Source organism: Piliocolobus tephrosceles, chromosome 13, assembly GCF_002776525.5.
Source record: "Piliocolobus tephrosceles isolate RC106 chromosome 13, ASM277652v3, whole genome shotgun sequence".
Lineage (NCBI taxonomy): Eukaryota > Metazoa > Chordata > Mammalia > Primates > Cercopithecidae > Piliocolobus > Piliocolobus tephrosceles.
Genome location: NC_045446.1, coordinates 30817817 through 30841103, shown reverse-complemented (window position 1 = coordinate 30841103; position 23287 = coordinate 30817817). Strand labels below are relative to the sequence as shown.

The following is a 23287-nucleotide window of genomic DNA, read 5'->3' as shown; positions in this document are numbered from 1 at the left end:
GGCAAGTGAATGATGAGGCTTGCCGCCTTGCCTGATTGCCATGCTTCTATTTTGCTCCACAGTTCTCTTTCTAACCCAAAGGAGAGCGCAGATCAGTGAATCCTTGAAGTTCAGTATCGCCAAAGGGCTCACACAGGCATTGCGGAAGGCTTTCCACCAGAACGATGTCTCAGCTCACGTAAGTGCTTTGCTTTGTAACCAAGCTAATCCATCACAGTCTGGCTCTTGGGTCTAGAATATGTTAAGATTGTTTTCCTCCTTACTAGACATCATAACAACACTGGCCAGAAGTAGAATCTGTCTTCACTTTGACAACTAGCTAATGTGTAGTGGCTCAAGAAAAAGGTCTAATTTTGAGATGGAAAATGGAGACTAGTTGCTTTATGTCTAGATTTCTTTTTAAAGATTGGATATATTGGCCAGGTATGTGGCTCACATCTATAATCCTAACACTTTGGAAGGCCGAGGTGGGCGATCACTTGAGGTCAGGAATTCGAGACCAGCCTGGCAACTTGGTGAAACCCCATCTCTACTAAAAATACAAAAATTAGCTGGGCATGGTGGTGGGTGCCTCCTAGCTACTTGGAGGCTGAGGCAGGAGAATCACTTGAATCCGGGAGGTGGAGGTTGCAGAGAGCTGAGATCGTGCCACTGCACTCCAGCCTGGCCGACAGAGTGAGTCTCTGCCTCAAAAACAAACAAAGAAACAAGCCTGGATATATTGTTTTAAACCATCCCATTATCCCATCGTTTGGGGAAAGTATTTACATTGTTCGTGTAATTCTCTAGAAAACTCTCCATTGCTTTTCCCCTTATTTTTGTCACTATCATGAAGAGTGATTTATTTCTGGACATTCAAAAATTACCCTGACCTGTAAATCGAGTCTGACTTTGCTTAAATTGCCCACTGCAGACAGGGAAGTAAACATTTTTTCTTTTAATGCCAAGTACTGTTTAATGAGCGCTGGCTGATTTTGACGGCTTATCTAAGAGATGGAAGCTTCACTTTACATCTTTGGGTTTGATTCCAAGTTTTCAAACAGTAAATGCAGTTGGCAGTCAGTAGACTCCCGTTTGCACCACTAAACACTATTGCTCTGGCTTCTTCTTTTGATGTTCTGTCCTACAGCTGCAGTCAGCTTACCGACCCCCTTCCCTCCCATCAACACCGAGGACTAGAAAGGAGATTTGGCACATACTTTATTGGTCATTGTCGATCTCTTTTATATATTTCTAAAAAAGAAAAAAAAAAAGAAAGAAATGCATTCTATGAGAGGCTCTTATGATTTCTGCACCAGAAACTTTATGGGAAGTTGAAAAGGTGAATATTTCCATTTAGTTGCCTGATACAATTTTCACTAATCTTCAATCATTCTCAAACTACTTTTATAGTTTTGGTCTATTGCTGCATATCATCACAGACCAGTGTGACAATGAGTATTCGTTTTTTGGTTTTTTTTTTTCTTTTCTTTTTTTTTAATGGACTTTCATTTAAAAACTTAAGTAGAAAAGGCATTTGATATTACACCATAAATGGAAATCAAGATCATTTGCCACAAATAAAAGGTGATGGTAAGAATGAGAATAGTGGAAACCAAACAGCTTGTTAAATTCAAGCTAGAGGTTGTTGCTTGCAGAAAGCTCTAAGGCTGAGCCTGGTATCCCTTTGTTTGTTTGTTTATTTAAAAAAGGAATTAGCAAGGGTTAGAGAGATGTTAAAAGCAAATATTGACTAAACTGAGACTTATTCTTTGGGGTCATTGGAAGGGTTGAAAGGGAACAACTTTCTCACTGAGTGATTTAGTTGATTTAGTGTCGTCTTGTGCTGTGTCCACGTTCCATGCTGAAATACCTCTTGTTCCACCTAAAATCATCTTGAGCACCATCTTCAGGGAAAACTGAGGGGGAGCACACAATGTGGAGGAAGTAAAGGCACACCCATCCTGTTGCAAAATCAGTTGTCTTGCTTCCTTTGGAAAATACACACGGAGATGCAAGAATATGGGGAGAAAGCAGGTGTCAAAAATTTACTGGCCAGGCACAGTGGTTCATGCCTATAATCCCAACAATTTAGGAGGCCAAAGTGGGAGGGTCACTTGAGGCCAGCAGTTTGAGATCAGTGTGGGCAATGTAGTGAGACCTCCATCTCTACAAAACATATATAAATTAGCCAGGTATGGTGGCACACACCTATAGTCCTAGCTACTCGAGAGGCTGAGGTGGGAGAATTGCTTGAACCCAGGAGGTCAAGGCTGCAGTGAGCTGTGATCACGCCACTGTACTCCAGTCTGGGTGACAGAGCAAGACCCTGTCCAAAAAAAAAAACACTCACAAAACAAAACCCTGAGTTCCAGTTTTACAAGATGAAAAGAGTTCTGGAAATGGATGGTAGTGATAGCTGTACACCATTATGAATGTGTTCAATAGCACTGAACAGCACACTAAAAAATGGTTAAAATGGTAGATGGTATGTTGTGTGTATTTTACCACAATAAAAACTTAGAAAAAAAGGAGCTGCATACGTATATGTATGTGTTTATATATGTTACTCTTTTCTCTGTTTTTCAAATACATAAATTCTATAATAAACATTACATTTAATATATAAAAACCAAAAGAAATTTTTAAAAACCCTGAACTGTAAATATGTAACATCAAGAAAGAAAAAAGAAAAAATAAGAATAAAATCTAAAGCCTCAAAATCTTACAATTGAGACAGAAAGAGCTCAGACCATCAGTGTCCCCTAGGATTCAGCTGTCAGAGAAATTTTCTGTGGTGCATCCCCGCCTTGGTCTTAAACCAATTTACAAGCCTGAACGAGGACAGAGTCTGAACGAGTCTTCTCTCTGCTTCTAGAAAGAGGAACTCACTTTACTTACTTCTTGACCCGTGCCCCAAAGGTGCCCCCACTTAATCTATCATTTCTACCTTTTAATTCTCATAAATGATGAGAAATACAAAAAGTGATTTTCCCCAGCATTTCATTCACTGAAAATCTCTTTAAACTACTCTCTCCTCTCTGCCTTTTTGGTAATAGTAATGGATTGTCACAGGATTATACTGAGGCACTTAAAGAATAAAGAAGATACAGATTCAATTCTATTCCATGAAGATTTGATGTAAATTATATTTTGTTGTTTTTGTGATATTTTGAGACTTGCCAATCCAAATTATGCTTTATAGGATTGTTAAGAATATGTGTTGAATGAGAACGTTCTATTCTCCAGTCTTGTTTCTAACAGCCGTGGTTCTAAGAAATACCAAGAAGAACTTAAAGTACTGTGGAAATAAACAATAGGTTTTGTGGGTCCATTTGTTTTGTAGGTGGACATTCTGGAATATTCTCATAATGTCACAGTTGGTTATTATGCTACCAAAGGGAGGTTGGTGTATTTGCCTGCTGTGGTGATCGAAATGCTGGGTGTGTATGGAGTCAGCAACGTCACTGCAGACCTGAAGCAACACGCCCCAAACTTACAGTCTGTGGCAGTACTTGCCTCCCCATGGAATCCCCAGCCTGCAGGCTACTTCCAACTAAAAACAGGCAAGTGACTCGGAAGGAAAGGATTTTATCCATTCTTGGGTTCACGGCAGTACCAAGTGGACACCTGTTTAAAAACTCCATCGCTAGCTGCTATGTCATTTTTTAAAGTCCCTGTGAATCTTCTTCAAGGGGTCCTGCTCATCAAATGTCCAAGTTCCTTGCACATGAGCCCAAACTCTTCCAACCCTAGATTTGCTAGAAATGTTCTATCATAGGAGCCTTCCTTCCCAATTTACATACTTAGTACTTTTGAGCACCAGGTACTATATTTTATATTTCTTTCTATATTATCAGTGGGTACTAATAATTGTTGAACGTGCAAAAAAAAAAAAAAATCTATAGTTTGGAGCAATGGGTTCCAGATGCCACTGAATGGTAATCTCTGAGTTTAGGTCTTAGAATATATTTTTTTCAAACTCTCTGGTGATTTCTGGTCTGCAAAGTTTGTAACCTACAGGAGTAGAGAAACTCTTAAAATCGAAACAATCAACTTAGCAATGGAGGTCAATTGATTTTCTTCCCTCCAAAGAAACAGAAGGCATGATCTCTCTTAGATTATGATTTGTCAGTCTTTGAGCAGATGTCTACATATTCCAATCAGATAAAATCATAAAATCTTTTGCATTAGAGGGAATCTCTGGTTTGATCGTGCTTTTAATTCTTCTGTGTTATAAATCATCTTAAGAGCCACTTTCAAAACTACAATCAAACCTTGTCTGGCCTTATTATTTATTTGCCTAATTCCTCTCATCTGAAATCGTGCTTTTTATATAATGACCGCTGTTAAATCCAAGGAACTGAGGCATGGAGCTTTGGTGAGCACTGATTGACTACTCTCATTCTAGTGCTGCAGTTTGTGAGCCAAGCGGACAACATACAGTCCTGCAAGTTTGCTCAGACAATGGAACAGAGGCTGCAGAAAGCATTCCAGGATGCCGAGAGGAAAGTCCTGAATACCAAAAGCAACTTGACAATTCAGGTAGGGAGGAGGGTGCTTCAGGCTGTGTAGTTGACAGACAACCACAATGCAGATTCTGGCAAGAAATGACTTGAGTCTTCCCTTTCAGAGCTGCCATGTATAAATGTAACTTTGCACTTCAGACATTGGTGAGGATGTCTGGGATCTGGCCATGACAGGAGGGATGCTGTGTCACTGTGCACCTATTGTGGTTTGGGTTTTATATTTCTTTCCCCGTGGGATGCTTTCTCAGGGCTTTCTAATACGTTTATTATTTTGAAAAGTTGAATTAATCTGTACTGTATATGTCAAATGTCTAATATAAAATGAATAAATGAATCAATTCTAAGTAGCTAAGTCAACAAGATTTGCCCATTCTGTGATTTTAGGCATTGGCTTATATTCCAGTCACCTTAGTTTACACACATGCCAACACACATACAGACATGCACACACACACACACACACGCCCACTCACACACATGCACATGCATTTTATATTGAAATCTTTACCATGTGCCAGGAGCTGTGCTAAGTGTTTTACAAATATTTTGCTACATAATACTTGAGACATCCTTCGGAGATATTCTTACTCCCATTTCACAGAGAACTGAGAGGCTAAGAAACTTCCAGAAAGTCACACAGTTAGTAAAGAATGGAAGAAGGACTTGAGTCAAAAGCCAATGTTCTTATCCACTACGCTATACTCACATCGATGCAATGTAGAAATGGGGTCCTTAATGAAGCCTGTGTCAAACAACGGAATTCTTTCCCAGGAAAAATCCCTGGGAAATGAATCATGGCATGAGTGAGGAGGAAGTAAGAGATGAGGTTAGAAGCTACAGGAGTCTAAGAGTTAAAGGGTGATGGGAAAGTGTCCCCTGTAGGGGCTGCTTTTATTGGGGGACAGGATTTTAGATGCTCTTGAACATTTAAACAGCCCTTTAAAATTTTTTTTTAGTTATTTGTAGAGAAGGGGTCTCCATATATTGCCTAAGTCGATCTCAAATTCCTAGGCTCAAGCGAGTCTCCCTTGGCGGCCTCCCAAAGTGCTGGGATTACAGGCATGAACCATCACACCTTGGTCACTACATCTCAGCTTTTTGGATTAACAATGTACACATCACCAAAAGCCTTTTTCAGACCTTTTTTTTTTTTTTTTTTTTCAATTACATAGATATCCCACTAAGGACAGATGCTTCTCAATGACACTCATCTAGCCCCCAATTAACTCTTCTTTTTAATGTCTCTGTTTTGACTACTGAATAAAGCCTTTGCATTTAGATCCAGTGGTTTTGAAATGGACATTTAGCATAAGTGAATTATCGGCAAAGCCAATATGATGTAGAAAGCCTATAGTTTAACTTGAGTGAGTGAGCAGCTTTCCTGTTCTAGATTCATCCAAAGTGTAGATGGAAGTATCTCATTATGATTTGGTTCATGTTAGATGAAGATCTAAAAATGTGTCACAGACTGAAGATTTATGTAAGGAGTGTGACTCAGCTCTCTTGTGGCAACTCTTTTTCTTTCTGATTGGATTTGTGATCCTCACAGGTGCATGAGCCTAGTTAGATCTTGGCAGCACAGCATACTTTAATTGTATTCAGGAAGCACAGACTTATTGAGTGCCTGCTATTTTATCAGGCACTGGGAAGGACACCAAGATAAGCTGCCCTTGCCCTTAAGAAGCCTCCTTGTGGTGTTGTATGGTAGTTATGGGCCATTAGAGGACACTTTATAGATCAAGTAACAAACCTTCCTTGGAAAAGACGATAGGAGGTGGTTTGAAGATTACATCTAAATAGATTTTAGATGCTCTTGAACATTTAAACAGCTCTTGAGATGAATGGATAATTGAATGAACTGTTTTTGTTAACCCTGTTTCCATTTTTGCCTTGGCTGACAGGAAGCCCAGAGCCAAATTTTTTGCCTGGATTTAGTAACCCTCAGGGCCTCTGTATTATGCATGGTAACTGCATGCTAATGTTCCCTTGGGGCTGTCTTTCACCAGGACCTGGTTTTATAATTAATAACTTTTCCTTTTATATTGTATAATATATAATTTGTAAGGCACCTTGAATCCTTTGTGGAATAAGACCATGTAAATATTTAATTAATTTGCTCAGAGAGTCATTGAAAAACCGACTGAAAAACTTGTACAGGTTTGGTATTAGGGACTAGATTACAGTGGGCTCAATTAGGATGTTTTTGGTTGCCAGGGACAGAATCTAAACTGATGAAGCTTAAGCAAAAAGGAAGTGATTGGCTCATGTAACTGAAAGGTTCATATTTATTTATTCAGATATAATTATATCCAGGTGATTAGATGATGTCTTCATCAAGCTCTCTCTTCGTTTCTTGGTTGGCTTTGCTCTACACTGGCATTGTCCGTGGCTCCCATGGGGTGGCCCCTCACAACCCCAGATTTGTCTCATCCTTGTTGCTCACAGTCTTGTAGAACCAAAGTGCCTTTCCTGCTGTCATTCCAGTAAAATTCCTGGGATTAGCTCTCATTGAACCTACTGTGCCCTTTGTGGATCACTAACTGGCCAAGGAGATTAAATGTCCCAATGAAGTAGGCCTGACTGCTCCTGAAACCTGGGTGGGGCAGCCCCATCCAGAACACATGAGCAAAGAGGAGAAGTGGTTCCCTGAGGAAAATTGTGATGCTATCAAGAAGGGAGGATGGATGCTGGGTAGGCAAACAACAGCTTTCTGTTCCATCAGCCTATAGTTCTTCTTAGCTAAATGAATCATGGCATGAGTGAGGGGTAAGTAAGAGATGAGGTTAGAGGCTACAGGAGTCTAAGAGTTCAAGGGTGACAGGAAAGTATTCCCTGTACGGACTGCTTCTATTGATGGACGGGGCATGAATTTCAGGGACCAGTGCCCTGACTTTGAACCTGTAGGCCTCTTATTTTTGAAGCTATTCTCAAGTATAGCTCAAGAATGACCTCACTTTTCTTACCTATAAAAAATGAGTATATTAAAGAAAACAAACAAATGGAAAGACTTCCTGTGCTTATGGATTGGGAGATTTTATTTTATTTATTTATTTTTTTGAGACGGAGTCTCGCTCTGTTGCCCAGGCTGGAGTGCAGTGGCGCGATCTTGGCTCACTGCATGCTCCGCCCCCCAGGTTCATGCCATTCTCCTGCCTCAGCCTCCTGAGTAGCTGGGACTACAGGTGCCCGCCACCATGCCTGGCTAATTTTTTTTTGTATTTTTTTAATAGAGATGGGGTTTCACCGTGTTAGCCAGGATGGTCTCGATGTCCTGACCTCGTGATCCACCTGCCTCAGCCTCTCAAAGTGCTGGGATTACAGGCGTGAGCCACCACACCCGGCTGGATTGGGAGATTTTATATTGATTGTCACTACCCAAAGGGATCTGAAGATTTAATGTAATTCCTATCAAAATCCCAGTGATTATTTTTCACAGAAATAGAAAAATTAACCCCAAAATTCCCATGGAATCTCAAGGGGCTTTGTGTAGCCAAAGCAATCTTAAAAAGGAAGAACTAAGTTGGAGGTCCCACACTTCCTGATTTCAAAACTTACTACAAAGCTATGGTAATCAAAACAATGTGGTGCTGGCATAAAGGCAGACATTTAGACAAATGGAATAGAAGAGAGAGCCCAGAAATAAACCCTCTTGTATATGGTCAGATATTTTTTGACAAAGGTGCCAAGGCTATTCGATGGGGAAACGACAGTCTTTTTAACACATTAGGAAAACTGAATATTCACATGTGATCCCAAAAGAATGAAGCTGGATCCTTACTTAACACCATCTACCAAAAATAACTCCAAATGGATCAAAGATCTAAATGTAAGATCTAAAACTATAGGACTTTTATAGGAAAACATAGGGGAAAAACTTCGTGACACACAGTATTTGGCAGTGATTTGTTGGACATGACACAGGCAAACAAAAGAAAAAGGCAAATTAGACTTCATCAAAATTAAAAACTTCTGTGCATCAAAAAACACTACCAGCAGAGTGAAAAAGCAACTCATAGAATAAATGAAAAATATTTGCAAATCATATGTCTGGTAAACAGTTAATATTCAGAATATGTAGAGAATACCTACAACTCAATAATAAAAACAAAAAAAAAAAAAACAAGGAATGAGCAAAGGACTTGAATAGACATTTCTCCAAAAAAGATATACAGATGACTTAAGCACATGACAAGATGCTCTATATCACTAATCATTAAAGAAATGCAAATCAAAACCATGAGATACCTATTCACATCTATTAGGATGGCTATTCTCAAAAAATAGAAAGTCCTAAGTGTTGACGATGATGTGGAGAAATTGGAACCCTAATGCATTGCTAGTGGGAATGTCGAATAGTGCATTCCCTGTGGAAGGCAGCATGGTGGTTTCTTAAATAACTAAACTTAGAATTACCATATGGTTCAGCACTTCCATTTCTCAGTATATACCAAAAAGAATTAAAAGTAGGGACTCAAACAGGTATTTATACACCCATGTTCATAGTAGCGTTATTCACAACAGCCAAAAGGTGGAAGCAACTCATATGTCCATTAATGAATGAGTGGATAATCAAATGGCATATATACATACAATGGAATGTTATTCAGCCTTTGAAAATGAAGGAAATAATGGATGCTTGGAATGCAGAAAGATTTTAAAAAGGAGGGAAATTCTGATGCGTGCTGCAACACGGATGAACCCTTGAGGACATTTTGCTAAGTGAAATAAGCCAACCACAAAAGGACAAATACTGTATGATTTCTTTTATAAAAGGTATCTAGAATTGTCAAATTAATAAGTGATTCTACTTATAAGAGGTATCTAGAAAGTAGAGTGGTAGCTGCCAGGGGCTGTGAGGAGGGAGAAATTAGGAGTTGTTTAGTGGGTATAGAGTTTCTGTTTGGGATGATAAAGAGGTTCTAAAGATGGATGATGGTGATGGTTGTACAACAGTGTGAATGCACTTAATGCCACTGAACTATACGCTTAAAATGGTTAAATTTTATATGTGCATTTTACCACAATAAAAAAATAATTAAAACTTAACCGGTCAAGTGTAGTATATGCAGAGGCACCCACATTGCAAACTTTGCAGGTTTCCTCGGGCTCCAGTAGGATTTGGGTTTTCCTTTCATTTTGTTTTAGAGGCAGGGTCTGACTTTGTCTCCCAGACTGGGGTGCAGTGGCACAATCATGGCTCACTACAGCCTCAAACTCCTGGGCTCAGGTGATCCTCCAGCCTCAGCCTCCTAAGCAGCTGGGACTACAGGCATGCAACATCATGCTTGGCAATTTTTTTCTGTTTTTTGTAGAGACAGGGTTTTGCCATGTTGCCCAGGCTGGCCTTGAACTCCTGGGGTCAAGTGGTCCATCTGCCTCGGCTTCCCAAAGTGCTGGGATTACTGGCATGTGCCACCACACGCAGCCAGGATTTGGTTTTGTTGAGAGGTAAAACATAGAATGTTCACAATAGAGATAAAGATTGAAAAGGTTTTTTTGTTGTTGTTGTTTAGTTATTATTTTTTTAGGTGGCCGTATGGTGAAGTTTTCTGAATTGTTCAGAAAGAAGTGCGTTTCTTTTTGGTACCTTCAGAAAGAATATGCTTAACCACAGGTATTCATGCCTTGGGGAAGAGGCTAAACCACATTCCAAAAATACTTCCAGAGGAGAGAGTCAGAGTTGAACAGACATCCTGATTCAGTTTATTGTTAGTCATGGGAATATAGGCTCTGGATTAAACAATTAAAAAGGGACCAGGTATAGTGGCTCACAATTGTAATCCCAGCACTTTGGGAGGCTCGAGTGGGTGGATCATTTGAGCCCAGGAATTTGAGACTAACCTGGGCAACAAAGTGAGATCCTATCTCTACAAAAATGAAATAAATTATCTGGGAGTGGTGATGTGTGCCTGTAGTCCCAGCTATCCAGGAGGCTGAGGTGGGAGGATCGCTTAAGTCTAGCAGTTCAAGGCTTCACTGAGCTACAGTCAGGTCACTGCACTTCACCCTGGGGAACAGTGTGAGACCCTGTCTCTAAACAGAGAGAGAGAGAGAGAGATCTTCCACTTATGGGAAAAAGTGGGAAATAAAATGAAGAGCTCTTCTCAATAGTTTCCTGGGTGATGGATTTCCTAAAAACCCTTACTTGATCATTACACATTCTATGCATGTAAGAAAATATCACATGTACCGCCTACATATAGATAAATATTATGTATCATTTTTTAAAGCTTGTAAAAATTTTTTTAACGGGAAGGTGGCAGAGACGTTAATATCTGAACACCCAAAGGTCTGGTAAAGACAGGGGATTAGTCAGTGTCCTGACAGGAAAGGGAGGGTGCACTCAAATGCAGATGCCTTTGTAGAAAGAAGAGTGGGCAGGCTCTGGGGAAACCGCAGGAGCAGTACAGTACCCACAGCTCTGACAGCTGGGACCTGATGGGTGCAGGGTTCGAGGTTCAGCTGCCTGATGAGAGTGAGCTTTGACCCCCAAGGAGGGAGTCCTCGGCATCAATACTTTGACCTCGCTCTTCGCCCTCCCTCCCATATCCTCCCAAAGGCAGTGGAGCCCATGGGGGTTGTCCACAAGGGTCTGCCTCCAGGGGCACCAGACAGGACAGAGAGGGTGGGTGGCAGGAGGATCTGGAGGGAGAAGGGAAGGCACCCAGCACAGAAAAAGGCCTCACCAAGTTGAATGACTTCCTACTAACGATGTTTTTCAAATCTCATCTGTGGGATATTTTTGTTCATACATTGACCCAGAAAGCTTCATTTTCCAGCAACTGAAAAACTGGCTTAGACAAAATGTGAAAAGAAAACCATGCCATCTCATAGGATGTTTTACACATTCAATGTTGAATTAATAGACCACAAGGAAATGTAATTGCTCTCTAACAAGCATATTCTGTATTTCTGAATTCCTCCCCCCACCTTTTTTTTTTTTTTCTTTTCGGCAGATTCTTGCTCTATCTCCCAGGCTGGAGTGCAGTGGTGCAATCTCGGCTGACTGCAACCTCTGCCTACTGGGTTCAAGCGATTCTCCTGTCTCAGCCTTCTGAGTAGCTGGGATTACAGGCACACACCCCATGCCCGGCTAATTTTTGTATTTTTTTTTTTTTTTTTTTTTTTAGTAGAGACGAGGTATCGCCATGTTGGCCAGGCTGGTCTTGAACTCCTGACCTCAGGTGATCCGCCCACTTCGGCCTCCCAAGGTGCTGGGATTACAGGTGTAAACCACTGTCCCTGGCCTCTGAATTCCTTTTCTAATTAGGTTCTGTCACTCTGCCTGTGACCAGACTGGTTTTCAGCTCTGTTCGCTCCTGGTCCTTTCAACTTTCGAATTCCCTGAAAGTTTGACTCAGGCTTTCTCTGTCTGAGCAGTTGAGCCCTCTTTAAATGTAACATTGCAATGCTCTATTTTATATTTTCAGAATCGTAAAAGTAACCTAAGACTATTTAGCCCAGGAAAAGATACATATACCAGTGATTAAGAACCTGGAGTCAAACCACCTGGTTCAAATCCTGACTCCGTCCTTTATTAGCCATGTGACCTCGGGTTGGTCCCTTGATCATTCTGGGCCTCGGTTTCCTCATCTGTGAAAGGGAGTCATCACTGGATACATCTCCTAGGGTTGTGGTAAGGATTAAATGAGATGAGGTGCCCTTAGCACCCTGCCTGACACGCAGCAAGCAATCAGAAATGATGACGGTTACTCTTGTCTCTTCCTTGCTGTTTCCCCGACCCCCTTTCATTCCTTCCCTCAACTCCTGCTATCCTCCCCCTCCCATGGCCTCCATGAAACACACCCTGGTCTTATTTGGCCTGTCTCCCTCCCCTTTTCTCCTGTGTTGATTCAGATTGTGAGCACGTCCAATGCCTCCCAGGCAGTCACCTTGGTGTACGTCGTGGGCAATCAGAGCACATTCCTCAACGGCACCGTCGCCAGCAGCCTCCTCAGCCAGCTCTCGGCTGAGCTGGTGGGATTCTACCTCACCTATCCGCCGCTCACCATTGCTGAACGTGAGTATGGCCATGCCTATGGGGACCCAAATGTTTCCCCTGGGGCCTTTCTCCATTTAGCAAACATTTATAGTGCCAGGCCACATACTACCACCTTTATCATAAAGTGACAGCTAAAATATGTGACGGATTAAGGTTGAATTGAGGAAAAGTTTAGTATACATCAAAGAAAGCACTTGCTAGTTTCCTTCGTCCTTTGCATTTCTCTTATCTCATTTAATCCTCAGACCTGCCCTATAAGACATGCAGAATTAGCCCCATTTTGCAGAGGAGAAAACTGAAGCTCTAAGAGGTTTCACGAGATACCCACTCTCACTTAGCTAGTAAGCCATGGGACCTGGGGTTTGAACCCAAGCAGTCTGCCTTCTCAGCTTACAATTCTGCCTGCTAGGGCAACCGATCTCTAAGCAATCTGGGTTGCTATGGTTTTTCTCCCGCTTATGCCATCAGCAAACGTTCGCAGACCTTGAGGCTCAGCCCTGCCTCCAGATATCATAATGTAACTCATTTGCAGTCCATGTGTGACTTCACTTGCTGAGGTCCCTGTAGTCTTGTGGCCTCATCTTTTTCTAATGTTTCAGTTACATAATCCTCATTACCATGCAGTAGGCATAGACTTCAAAGATGCAGCAGGCTACATTTTGTATCCAAATGTTTATTTGGTAGCCAAAGGATGGAAAGGTTTATACTCCTAAATTTAAACATTCTTACATTTCACAAAGTCGCTGGGCAAGTTTGTTTGTTTGTTTGTTTGTTTGTTTATTTATTTATTTATTTTTATTTTTATTTATTTATTTTTTTTGAGACAGAGTCTTGCTCTGTCGCCCAGGCTGGAGTGCAGTGGCCGGATCTCAGCTCACTGCAAGCTCCGCCTCCCGGGTTCATGCCATTCTCCTGCCTTAGCCTCCCGAGTAGCTGGGACTACAGGTGCCCGCCACCGCGCCTGTCTAGTTTTTTGTATTTTTTAGTAGAGACGGGGTTTCACCGTGTTAGCCAGGATGGTCTCGATCTCCTGACCTCATGATCCGCCCGTCTCGGCCTCCCAAAGTGCTGGGATTACAGGCTTGAGCCACCGCGCCCAGCCTCAAGTTTATTTTTTAATACATATTAGCAAAATTGTCCCATAATTTCTTTCTGGAGTTGTTTTTGATACTGTAAATAAACAAGATAATGTGCATGAATGTACTTAGCACATGGCAGCCACTCAGAATTTTTTTCAAGTATTTGTTTAATGGCAAGCTTTTGTAAAGGTCCACATAATAAGGAAAGATGACTGGATTTTAGGGAAAAGATGATGTCATAAAAGGTGGCATTATGTCACATGTCAGCATTTTCCATCATCCTTTTATTTCTGAAAACTACGATTTATTGAGCACTAACCATATGCAAGGAGGCAATGTACCAATCCCTTTGCATGTATCAACTCCAGTAGGCCGCATACTTGTAAAGAAATATGGGCCTTTTGTTACAAGCATTTGGCGACTAAACTTAAGTCCTTGACATTGGAAAAGTCCGAGATAATCATTCCTAACAATGTTAGTGGTCATTGATTTTTTAAGATGATTTTTTAAGAGAAAGCTACAGCAAACACAGGTTCCTGCCGTGGGTCTTGATAAAGAAGGTGTTCTGTTGGAACAGAAGATTTTGATGAAAAAACAGAAAGGGCAGAAACTCACAAATCCTAGAAAACTCTTCATCTACAAGTTGGACCTTTATTGAGTCTTTTGGTTTTCTAAATAGTGAGATAGTTTTGGTTCGTATGTCCTGGAATCCCTAAGAATCACAAAGCAGGATTTAGCCGCTTGCTGTTTTGTCACTTATATCTGTTTTCCTTAACGAAATTTCAAATAAGCCCGGTGCCATAACGCATGCTTATAGTCCAGCTACTCAGGAGGCTTAGGTGCAAGGACCAGCTGAGCCCAGGAGTTCAAGAACAGCCTGGGCAACATATCAAGATCCCATCTCAAATATAACTAACTAAATAAAATGAAACAGGTCGGGCGCGGTGGCTCAAGCCTGTAATCCCAGCACTTTGGGAGGCCGAGGCGGGCGGATCACGAGGTCAGGAGATCGAGACCATCCTGGCTAACATGGTGAAACCCCGTCTCTACTAAAAAAATACAAAAAAAAGCTAGCCGGGCGAGGTGGCGGGCGCCTGTAGTCCCAGCTACTCGGGAGGCTGAGGCAGGAGAATGGCTTAAACCTGGGAGGTGGAGCTTGCAGTGAGCTGAGATCCGGCCACTGCACTCCAGCCTGGGCAACAGAGCGAGACTCCATCTCAAAAATAAATAAATAAATAAATAAATAAATAAATAAATAAATAAAATGAAACAAATCAAACCTATAAAAGTAATTGGGTATGTTTCTTATTTGTTTTAGCACTGGAATATCCCAACCTTGACATATCAGAAACAACCAGAGACTATTGGGTAATTACAGGTAATCTCTTATTTTGTTATTTCCCCTCTTCATGCTGTCAGGTTTGTTTATTTTTTTTAAAACTGTAGGCCATTCATTAATCAGATTGGCACTTTTCTTTGTTCCTGTCTTTTAAGTCAGGGAGTTACTTCTACAGGACCAGAAGTGAATGGGATAAACTGAGATAAGAAAAGACATCACACTGAAGATGAGTATTAGCTAAATAATTCAAAACAGCTTCAAGTCCTCACTCAGTGGCCTCCTCTTTGCAAAAAGTGACCCTATCAGAAGTTACTGTGTTAACTCAAGAAGGTCTAGGGCATTAGTTTGTAGTGAATAGTTATCAGTTTGTAGATGGAAAGCCTTTTTGGACTGCCCTATAAAACCTAAATTAAAGTTAGAGGAAGGCCGGGCATGCACTTGCCTCTCCACCCTGGCACGACACGCACCCACACCAATCCTGGCGTGTCTTGACAGTGAGGGTGTTTGGAAGTAGAAGGGAGTTCTTCTGGCAGTGTTTTCTCTTTTGTTCCTTGACATTTTCCTGTGGATCTTTATGCAACAGCAAAAAAGTTATTCTTTGTGTTTTTCAAAAGCCAGACAGTAGTTTTGGGGATTGGCGAAACAAGGATTAAGAGCTGAAGAACAGATGTTTGTAGGAGGAAAAGTGGCCAGCCTAGCCAGGAAGGAGAGGAACAGGAGGAGAAGTATATGAGGTCTACTGGCACCGCCATAACCAAGTGCCACAGACTGGGTGGCTTCAACAACAACTGGGTCTGCTCTCAATCCTGGAGACTAGAAGTCTAAAGCCAAGGTGTTACAGGATTGGCTTATCCAGAGACCTCTCCTTGGTTTAGAGATGGTCATCTTCCCCCTGCGTCGTCACATTCCCTTCCCTCTGGGTCTGTCTCTATCCTAATCTCTTCTTATAAGGACAACATCATATTGAATTAGGGCTCCCCAATATGACCTCATTGTAGCTTCATTTCCTCTTTTTTTTTTTTTTTCTTTTTCTTTTTTTGAGGCAGAGTTTCATTCTCATGGCTCAGGCTGGAGTACAATGGTGCAGTCTTGGCTCACTGCAACTTCTACCTCCCAGGTTCAAGCAGTTCTCCTGCCTCAGCCTCCCAGGTAGCTGGGATTACAGGCACACACTGCCACACCCGGCTAATTTTTTTTGTATTTTTAGTAGAGACGGGGTTTCACCATGTTGGCCAGGCTGGTCTCAAACTCCTGACCTCAGGTGATCTGCCCGCCTTGGCCTCCCAAAGAGCTGGGACTACAGGCGTGAGTCAACACACCCGCCTGACTTCATTACCTCTTTAAAGGATCTATCTCCAAATACAGTCACATTCTGAGGTACTTGGGGTTAGGGCTTCAACAGAGGAATTTGGGGGGACAAATTCCTGGGTGCGGTGGCTCACCCCTGTAATCCCAGAACTTTGGGAGGCTGAGGCGGGTGAATTGCTTGAGGTCAGGAGTTCAAAACCAACCTGACCAACATATCTATTAAAAATACACACACACAAAATTTAGCCCAGTGTGGTGGCGGGTGCCTGTGATCCCAGCTACTTGGGAGGCTGAGAGGCAGGAGAAACACTTGAAACCGGGAGGCGGAGGTTGTAGTGAGTCAAGATAGTGCCACTGCACTCCAGCCTAGGCAACCATGTGAGACTGTCTCAAAAAAAAAAGGAATTGGAATTGGGGGAACACATGTCAGCCTGTAACTGGATGGAGGAAGATCCTGCACGTCATGGAAGATGTGCCTGGGTAAGCGACCTGGTCCCCAACCTCCCCACTGTCCTCTCCCATCCCCTCTCTCACTTGCGGTCCCAAGCAAGCAGCAGATGGGCTGCTGCCTGAAATACTAAGGACTGTACACCCCTGCTGGATAAAGCCTGCTCAAGAACTCTTCTAAATTGCAGAACATTGCATTTCTTTCCCCCCGTTGCAGAGCCATCAGTATGTAGAAATCATTTTACCTGCTAAGAAGGCAAGCAAAAAAAACCAACTCACCAGAGTTTGTGCCCAAGAGAGAAACAGTGCTAACCCAGCAACACATTTTTGGAGCTAGCGGCTTATGTAACATTTACAAAATCGTGTTTTCTTTACAAGGAATGATGTTTTTTTAAGGTGGAGATATTCCTCCCTTCTATTAACTTTAATTGATAAAGCATTCACCCATCATCACAGGCTGTCCTTGACAACCTCTTGTGTCATCCTTTCTTCATCTACCCATGTCTTGCCCTGCCTCTATTTTGGTAACATAACCTTAATCAAAATCTCCATTCCAGGTCTTGTTTTCAGGACTCTCCTCAGACTTAGTCCTCTGTCCACTCACTTATGAAACCCTTATTTGTTATTGCTGTTGGTGTTCAGAATAAACAGTGGCTTCCATCACTGTGTTTAGGGCTAGCTGGATCAGTTGGTTAGTGCTTGGGAAGGGCTGGAACCAGGTCTCAGGATGATCATCCTGCCTTCCCTTTGACAACTGTGACCACCTTCTGAACCCCTCGGTAGCCACCAACCAACCTGCCCCATAATTTACCAAAAGGGTAGGAGATGGGGACCTATGAGGCTTTGTTCAGCCCTTACCCCCAGACACGCATCACAGGCTTTCTGTCTTCTGCTCATTTCTAACAGCCAAGAGCATTTGGAGCCAATTCTCTTTTCTGTATTTTGTATTATAAAAGCCTGAAATGTTTTCATCTGTTTTCCAACTAAACTTATATTAAATAGGTTTTTGCAAACTGTACATACTTCTGCCTCAGAGGGTGGATCCCTTCTTGATGGAAAATCACTGGCTGAAAGTGACTCCTGAAGTCTCTTTACAGAGAACCTAGAGGCTACCTTGCCACTCAGGGGTCCTGCAGTGAAGTTTGTATATATGAGGCAAGATAGAAATGTGCAGATTCAATATTGCTGCCAGACAGAGGGGAGAGCCCATTTCAGGCTTATCCATCTGCCTTTATTTCACCCGCCAGAGGCAAAATATCCCAGACCCAGCAACAGAAAAATTTCTTCTGATCTCAGCTCTGCCGTTTTCTAACCTAGTATGTCCTTGAGCTCAAGCCACTCGGGCCATGTGGACTTCACATTCTCCTTTTTTGGGGGGAGGGAGAAGTATTAGCTGAGCATTAAGATTCTTTCAGTGCTAAATGTGTAGGATCCAACCGCAAATAAAACAATTTAGCCTGAGTACAGAAGGCTGAACCAGGCTCCATCACTTGAGTTGTAGAGCCCAGTGTGATTGTGAATAAAGAAGTAATAAGAGAACAGTGATGTGAAAGTCATTGAATCTTCTGGACAAAGCTCCTTTGAACACAGCTGGGGACATACCCAACTCCTCTAAGCTGAGTCAGAGGTGGCCAAGGCTGGGGGACCAGGGCCCTGACTGATGTGCTAGGGGGCTGGTGTCTTCCTGGTTATTTGCGCCAGGTCGAGCTTCGGTGGTTCTGTGGTTTCTGTGTCTCTGCGAGAGAGAGGGTTACATGTCCCTTTCTGCTGCCTTCCAGGTGGACAGAGAGGGTTAAGGAGCCTGAGCCTGCCACATTTTTCAGGGAAAAGGGGAGGAGCCATGTCCTGGGACACATTTCCATGCCTTACAGGTGTTTTCTTCCTCTGTGTTTAGCAAAGAAGGGGCACATTGCAAAAACAGCAGCTACCATTTATTGCTGTTTCATCAAGGCCTTAATGATAGCACCAGGCTAGAAGCATTTTTTATTGAATTATCTTTTCTTAACAATGACATGATCAGTAGTACATTATGATGCCTGTGTTTTCAGGTGAGGAACTGAGGCATAGAGAAACTCAGCAACTTGCCTGAGAATACTCAGGAAGGGGAAGCCAGGAGGCAGACTCAGGGCCCTGCCTCCAACTCCAGCTCTTCCCCAGCTGCCCCCTAAGAAGGACACATTCTCTTTGCAAAGAGTGGTGACGAAGCTGTGGAGATTGTCCAGTTGATCCCCTGTAACTCTGTGGGAGATCCCCACAGCCTCCGGTACTTCCCTGGAGGCTTTTTTTTTTTTTTTCAAAAAAATTTTTATTGGCTGGGTGTGTTGGCTCACACCTGTAATCGCAGCACTTTGGGAGGCTGAGATGGGAGGATTGCTTGAGTCCAGGAGTTTGAGACCAGTCTGGGCAACATAGTGAGACCTCATCTCTACAAAAACAAAAAAATAGCCGGTGTGGTGGCTCATGCCTGCAGTCCAGGCTACTTGGAGGCTGAGGCTGGAGGATTGCTTGAGCTCAGGAGGTTGAAGCTGCAGAGTCGTGATCCTGTCACTGCATTCCAGCCTGGGCAACAGAGAGAAACCCTACCTCAAAAGAAAAAAGAAAACAATTTTATTGTAAAATACAACTCACATAAAAGTTACCATTTTGAACATTTTTAAGTGTGCAATTCAGTGGGATCAAGTATATCCACAGTATTGTACAACCACCACTGCTATTTCCAGAACTTTTTTGTCCCCTGGAGGCTTTTGACTATTCCCTTTATTTGATGTCTGCCTTTGAAGCATCACCAAGATTCCCATGAAATAATCCTCGATGACACCTCTTGACTGTCCTGTGTCCCGTCTCTCACTCTTGGCCAGTGGTCAGGAGAGGACAACTTAGAAGTAATACTTCAGTCATTTGATCTATTATTTTGCTAGAGGGGCCATCTTTGAACTAGCAAGTACGTGGGCTTTTTTGTCTGGGGACAAGAGGTGGGCCAGCCCTTCCGTGATCTGATAGCTGTGTCATGAGGGACTCCGGGGGTCCTCTGGGACCTGACACAGTGGGAACAGCACAACTCTTTGTTTTATGAATTTGCAGGAATTTGGCTGATGCATGAGCTGGGAGTGTCTCACCAGGGCCCTAGAAAGAGAAAAAGAACTGCTTTATACCCTCCAGGGGGATTATTTGGCCTTCATGGCTTCAAAGAAGTAATTTCAGAGACCTAGCTGTGGGGTTTCTTTCTCGCTTGATCTATTTAAACATCATTCTCTATATCCACTGTCGGCGGTTATCTGGGCTTGTATGGAATGTGATCATTAGTGTCGGCTGCTGGTAGACCCCTGTTGTACTGGATGCCATAACATTCCTCACATCCAAGCTATTTCCATGCCCTGGTAGGTGGATGGTAATGTTGATCCTTGGATGGGCTCTGGTAGAACAAACTCTATTAAATGAAAAATCTCATCTTCCCAACCATTGCAAGTTTTGGTCTCTTTAAGAAAATGAGATTTGTTTTTCACATTTTTAATTTTAAACATGACTATGTTTGAAGGCAGCCTTTGTGTATTTGGGGTGAAGTATGTTTCCCAAAGGATGTGGAACAAGAACTGGACTTTGGGGATAGACAGGAAAAGGGAGTTGCCCTGATAGTAAGTGAACACAGCAGTCCTAGAACAGCCCTAGTGGTCCTGAAAACCGTCCTCCCTGCATTGGCCATGGCTGAAACCATCATTCATGCTGTACCTGTTGACCACGGATGCCCTGGCTATAGATGAAGCCTAACGGTGGAGAAAGGATGGGGAAGAAGGGTGTCCCCTTTACCTTCCTCACAGCAGGCAATGTTCTAAGCCGCTTTACATATCCTGTCTCATTTAAACCCTAGAACTCATAGGGCTTATGTTGGCTGTGATATATGTGGGGAAAAGAAAGATCAAACTGTTACTGTGTCTATGTAGAAAGAAGTAGACATAAGAGACTGCATTTTGTTCTGTACTAAGAAAAATTCTTCTGCCTTGAGATGCTGTTAATCTGTAATCCTAGCCTCAACCCTGTGCTCTCAGAGACATGTGCTGTGTTGACTCAAGGTTTAGTGGATTTAGGGCTATGCAGAATGTGCTTTGTTAAAAAAGTGCTTGAAGGCAGTATGCTTGTTAAAAGTCATCACCATTCTCTAATCTCAAGTACCCAGAGACACAATACACTGCGGAAGGCCACAGGGACCTCTGCCTAGGAAAACCAGATATTGTCCAAGGTTTCTCCCTATGTGATAGCCTGAGATATGGCCTCCTGGGACCTGACCATCCCCAGCCCGACACCCGTAAAGGGTTTGTGCTGAGGAGGATTAATAAAAGAGGAAGGCCTCTTTGCAGTTGTGATAAGAGGAAGGTGTCTGTCTCCTGCTAGTCTCTGGGCAATGGAATGTCTCAGTGTAAAACCCGATTGTATGTTCTATTTACTGAGATAGGAGAAAACCACCTTAAGGCTGGAGGTGACACATGCTGGCGGCAATACTGCTCTTTAATGCACTGAGATGTTTATGTACGTGCACATCAAAGCACGGCACCTTTTCTTAACCTTGTGTATGACACAGAGACCTTTGTTTACATGTTTTCCTGCTGACCCTCTCCCCACTATTACCCTATTGTCCTACCACATCCCCCTCTCCGAGATGGTAGAGATAATGATCAATAAATACTGAGGGAACTCAGAGACCAGTGCTGGAGCGTGTCCTCGGTACTGAGCACCGGTCCCTTGGACCCACTTTTCTTTCTCTATACTTTGTCTCTGTATCTCTTTCTTTTCTCAGTCTCTTGTCCCACCTGACAAGAGTGGGACGAGAAAGGCCCACAGGTGTAGAGAAGCAGGCCACCCCTTCAATGTACACTTTCTTACTGCCTTTTTACAGAAAAGGACTTGGACTCAGGGCCAGTGGCTTGCCTGAGGTCCCTGAATTGACAAGTGCCATAAGAGATGGCCTACTCTTTCCATTCAGCCATCCTCTTCTTGAATGAGAGAGCTTCTGAGGGGTCTGGGTAGCTTTAGGGTAGGCATTCAAAGGACTCCACAGAGGAGGCAGAGATGAGGACATTGCACAGGGTAGTCTGCCCAGATATAAGGGATTGAGTTGCAGGATGGAGCTCAGATTCCTCAGCAAAGCTGTTGACAAGGCAGAAGAAAACAGTAATAGCTCTGAGCCAGACCTTGAGTGGAAACCAGCAAAAATACCCATTAACCATACCTACAGCTGTGCTGTGTTCCCATGTGGACTTTTAGCAACACAGATAATCATCTTAGGTGAAGTTTGACTTAAATACAGCAACATTAGCATTGTCACAGCTCACAGAGCAAAGAGCCGAGCCTCTGAAGTTACACAGTCTGGCTTGGATTTGGACCCTGACTCTGCTGGTTGCTAGCTGTGTGACCTCAGACAAGTCACTTAATCTTTTCAGCATTTATAACATGTGGATAATGATTGTCATGGGGCTGTCGTGAAGGTGAAATGAGGTAAGGATGGCCAGGCCCTAACATGAGGTAGGACACAGTGGCCCTTGGTGGCCTGTGCCGGGTCAGTGGTGCTTGTGCTTACTGAATCAGCAGAAAACCTGCCTGCTGAGCCTCTCCTCTGCCTTCTGCATCCACAGTGCTACAGGGTGTGGACAATTCGCTGGTGGGCCTCCACAACCAGAGCTTTGCCCGGGTCATGGAGCAGCGCCTGGCCCAGCTATTCATGATGTCCCAGCAACAAGGCCGGCGGTTTAAACGGGCCACCACCCTGGGAAGCTACACTGTGCAGGTAGGTGTATACAGAGCCACTGGGGTTTTCTAATAACTGGGGGTGGAGAGGGGGTAGTGTGCTTCCTGAGACTAAATAAGTCAGTGTGCGTAGAGGAGTATCCTTGCTGCAAACTGACTAAGCTGTTTTATCAATGCTGCTGTTAGGTTTTGGGAATTGATAGTCATAACCATCAAAAACATGAAGGAGGGTGAGAGTCGGCTGCTCTTCCAACATTGTCACTAACTAGGTTATAACACAAGGAAGTCTCAGTACAAAATCTGTACTCTGGCAGATATTTTTGAAACAAACAATTCTTAGCAAGGACAGACTCATCATCAGCTTGTTCAGTAAGCTCAATGAAGTCCCAGCTCTCTGTCCTTTTAGACCCTTTCACCTCCATTCCTCTGAATGGCAGATGCACCATTATTCCAGAGACAGGATTCTGTTACCTGTGTGTAGTCAGTTGCAACAAACAGAACCCTCCAAGCTTATAGTGGACACCTGGCGATGTAGAGATTTAGGCTGGAGGAGTGTAGCGACACTAGCTGTATCCAGCCCACATCCCCTTACCGTTTCTGTGCATTCCAGTTGGAGTTCCAACAGCCAGCCTCTGAATCTTTTTCAGAGGGCTACTTTTGAGATGTCAAAACCTGCTTTGCCCATGCCATGCTGGTCAGAAGTGCCTGGGAATTACCAGAGTTATAAATAACCTGGTTCTCTCACTTCTTGGCTGGGAGAATTCTGAAATGTATGTTTTAGATCATTTTCAAAGCTTTCCCACAGAATTAAGCTTTAGTCGTTGACTGTGGTAACTGGCTTAATAATGCACCCCTTGTAGGCTCCTTC

General features: G+C 43.0%; 1 protein-coding gene across 1 annotated transcript in view; it reads left to right on the top strand.

Moving 5' to 3' along the window:
• Window positions 1-23287, top strand: part of KIAA1549L (KIAA1549 like) — a 301138-nt gene that overhangs the window by 180968 nt on the left and 96883 nt on the right. The window contains exons 4-9 of the mRNA XM_023185518.2: window positions 63-178; window positions 3326-3545; window positions 4391-4524; window positions 12366-12528; window positions 14908-14967; window positions 22308-22459. Coding sequence (XP_023041286.2) covers window positions 63-178; window positions 3326-3545; window positions 4391-4524; window positions 12366-12528; window positions 14908-14967; window positions 22308-22459 — 845 coding nt within the window. The remainder of the gene's footprint in view (window positions 1-62; window positions 179-3325; window positions 3546-4390; window positions 4525-12365; window positions 12529-14907; window positions 14968-22307; window positions 22460-23287) is intronic.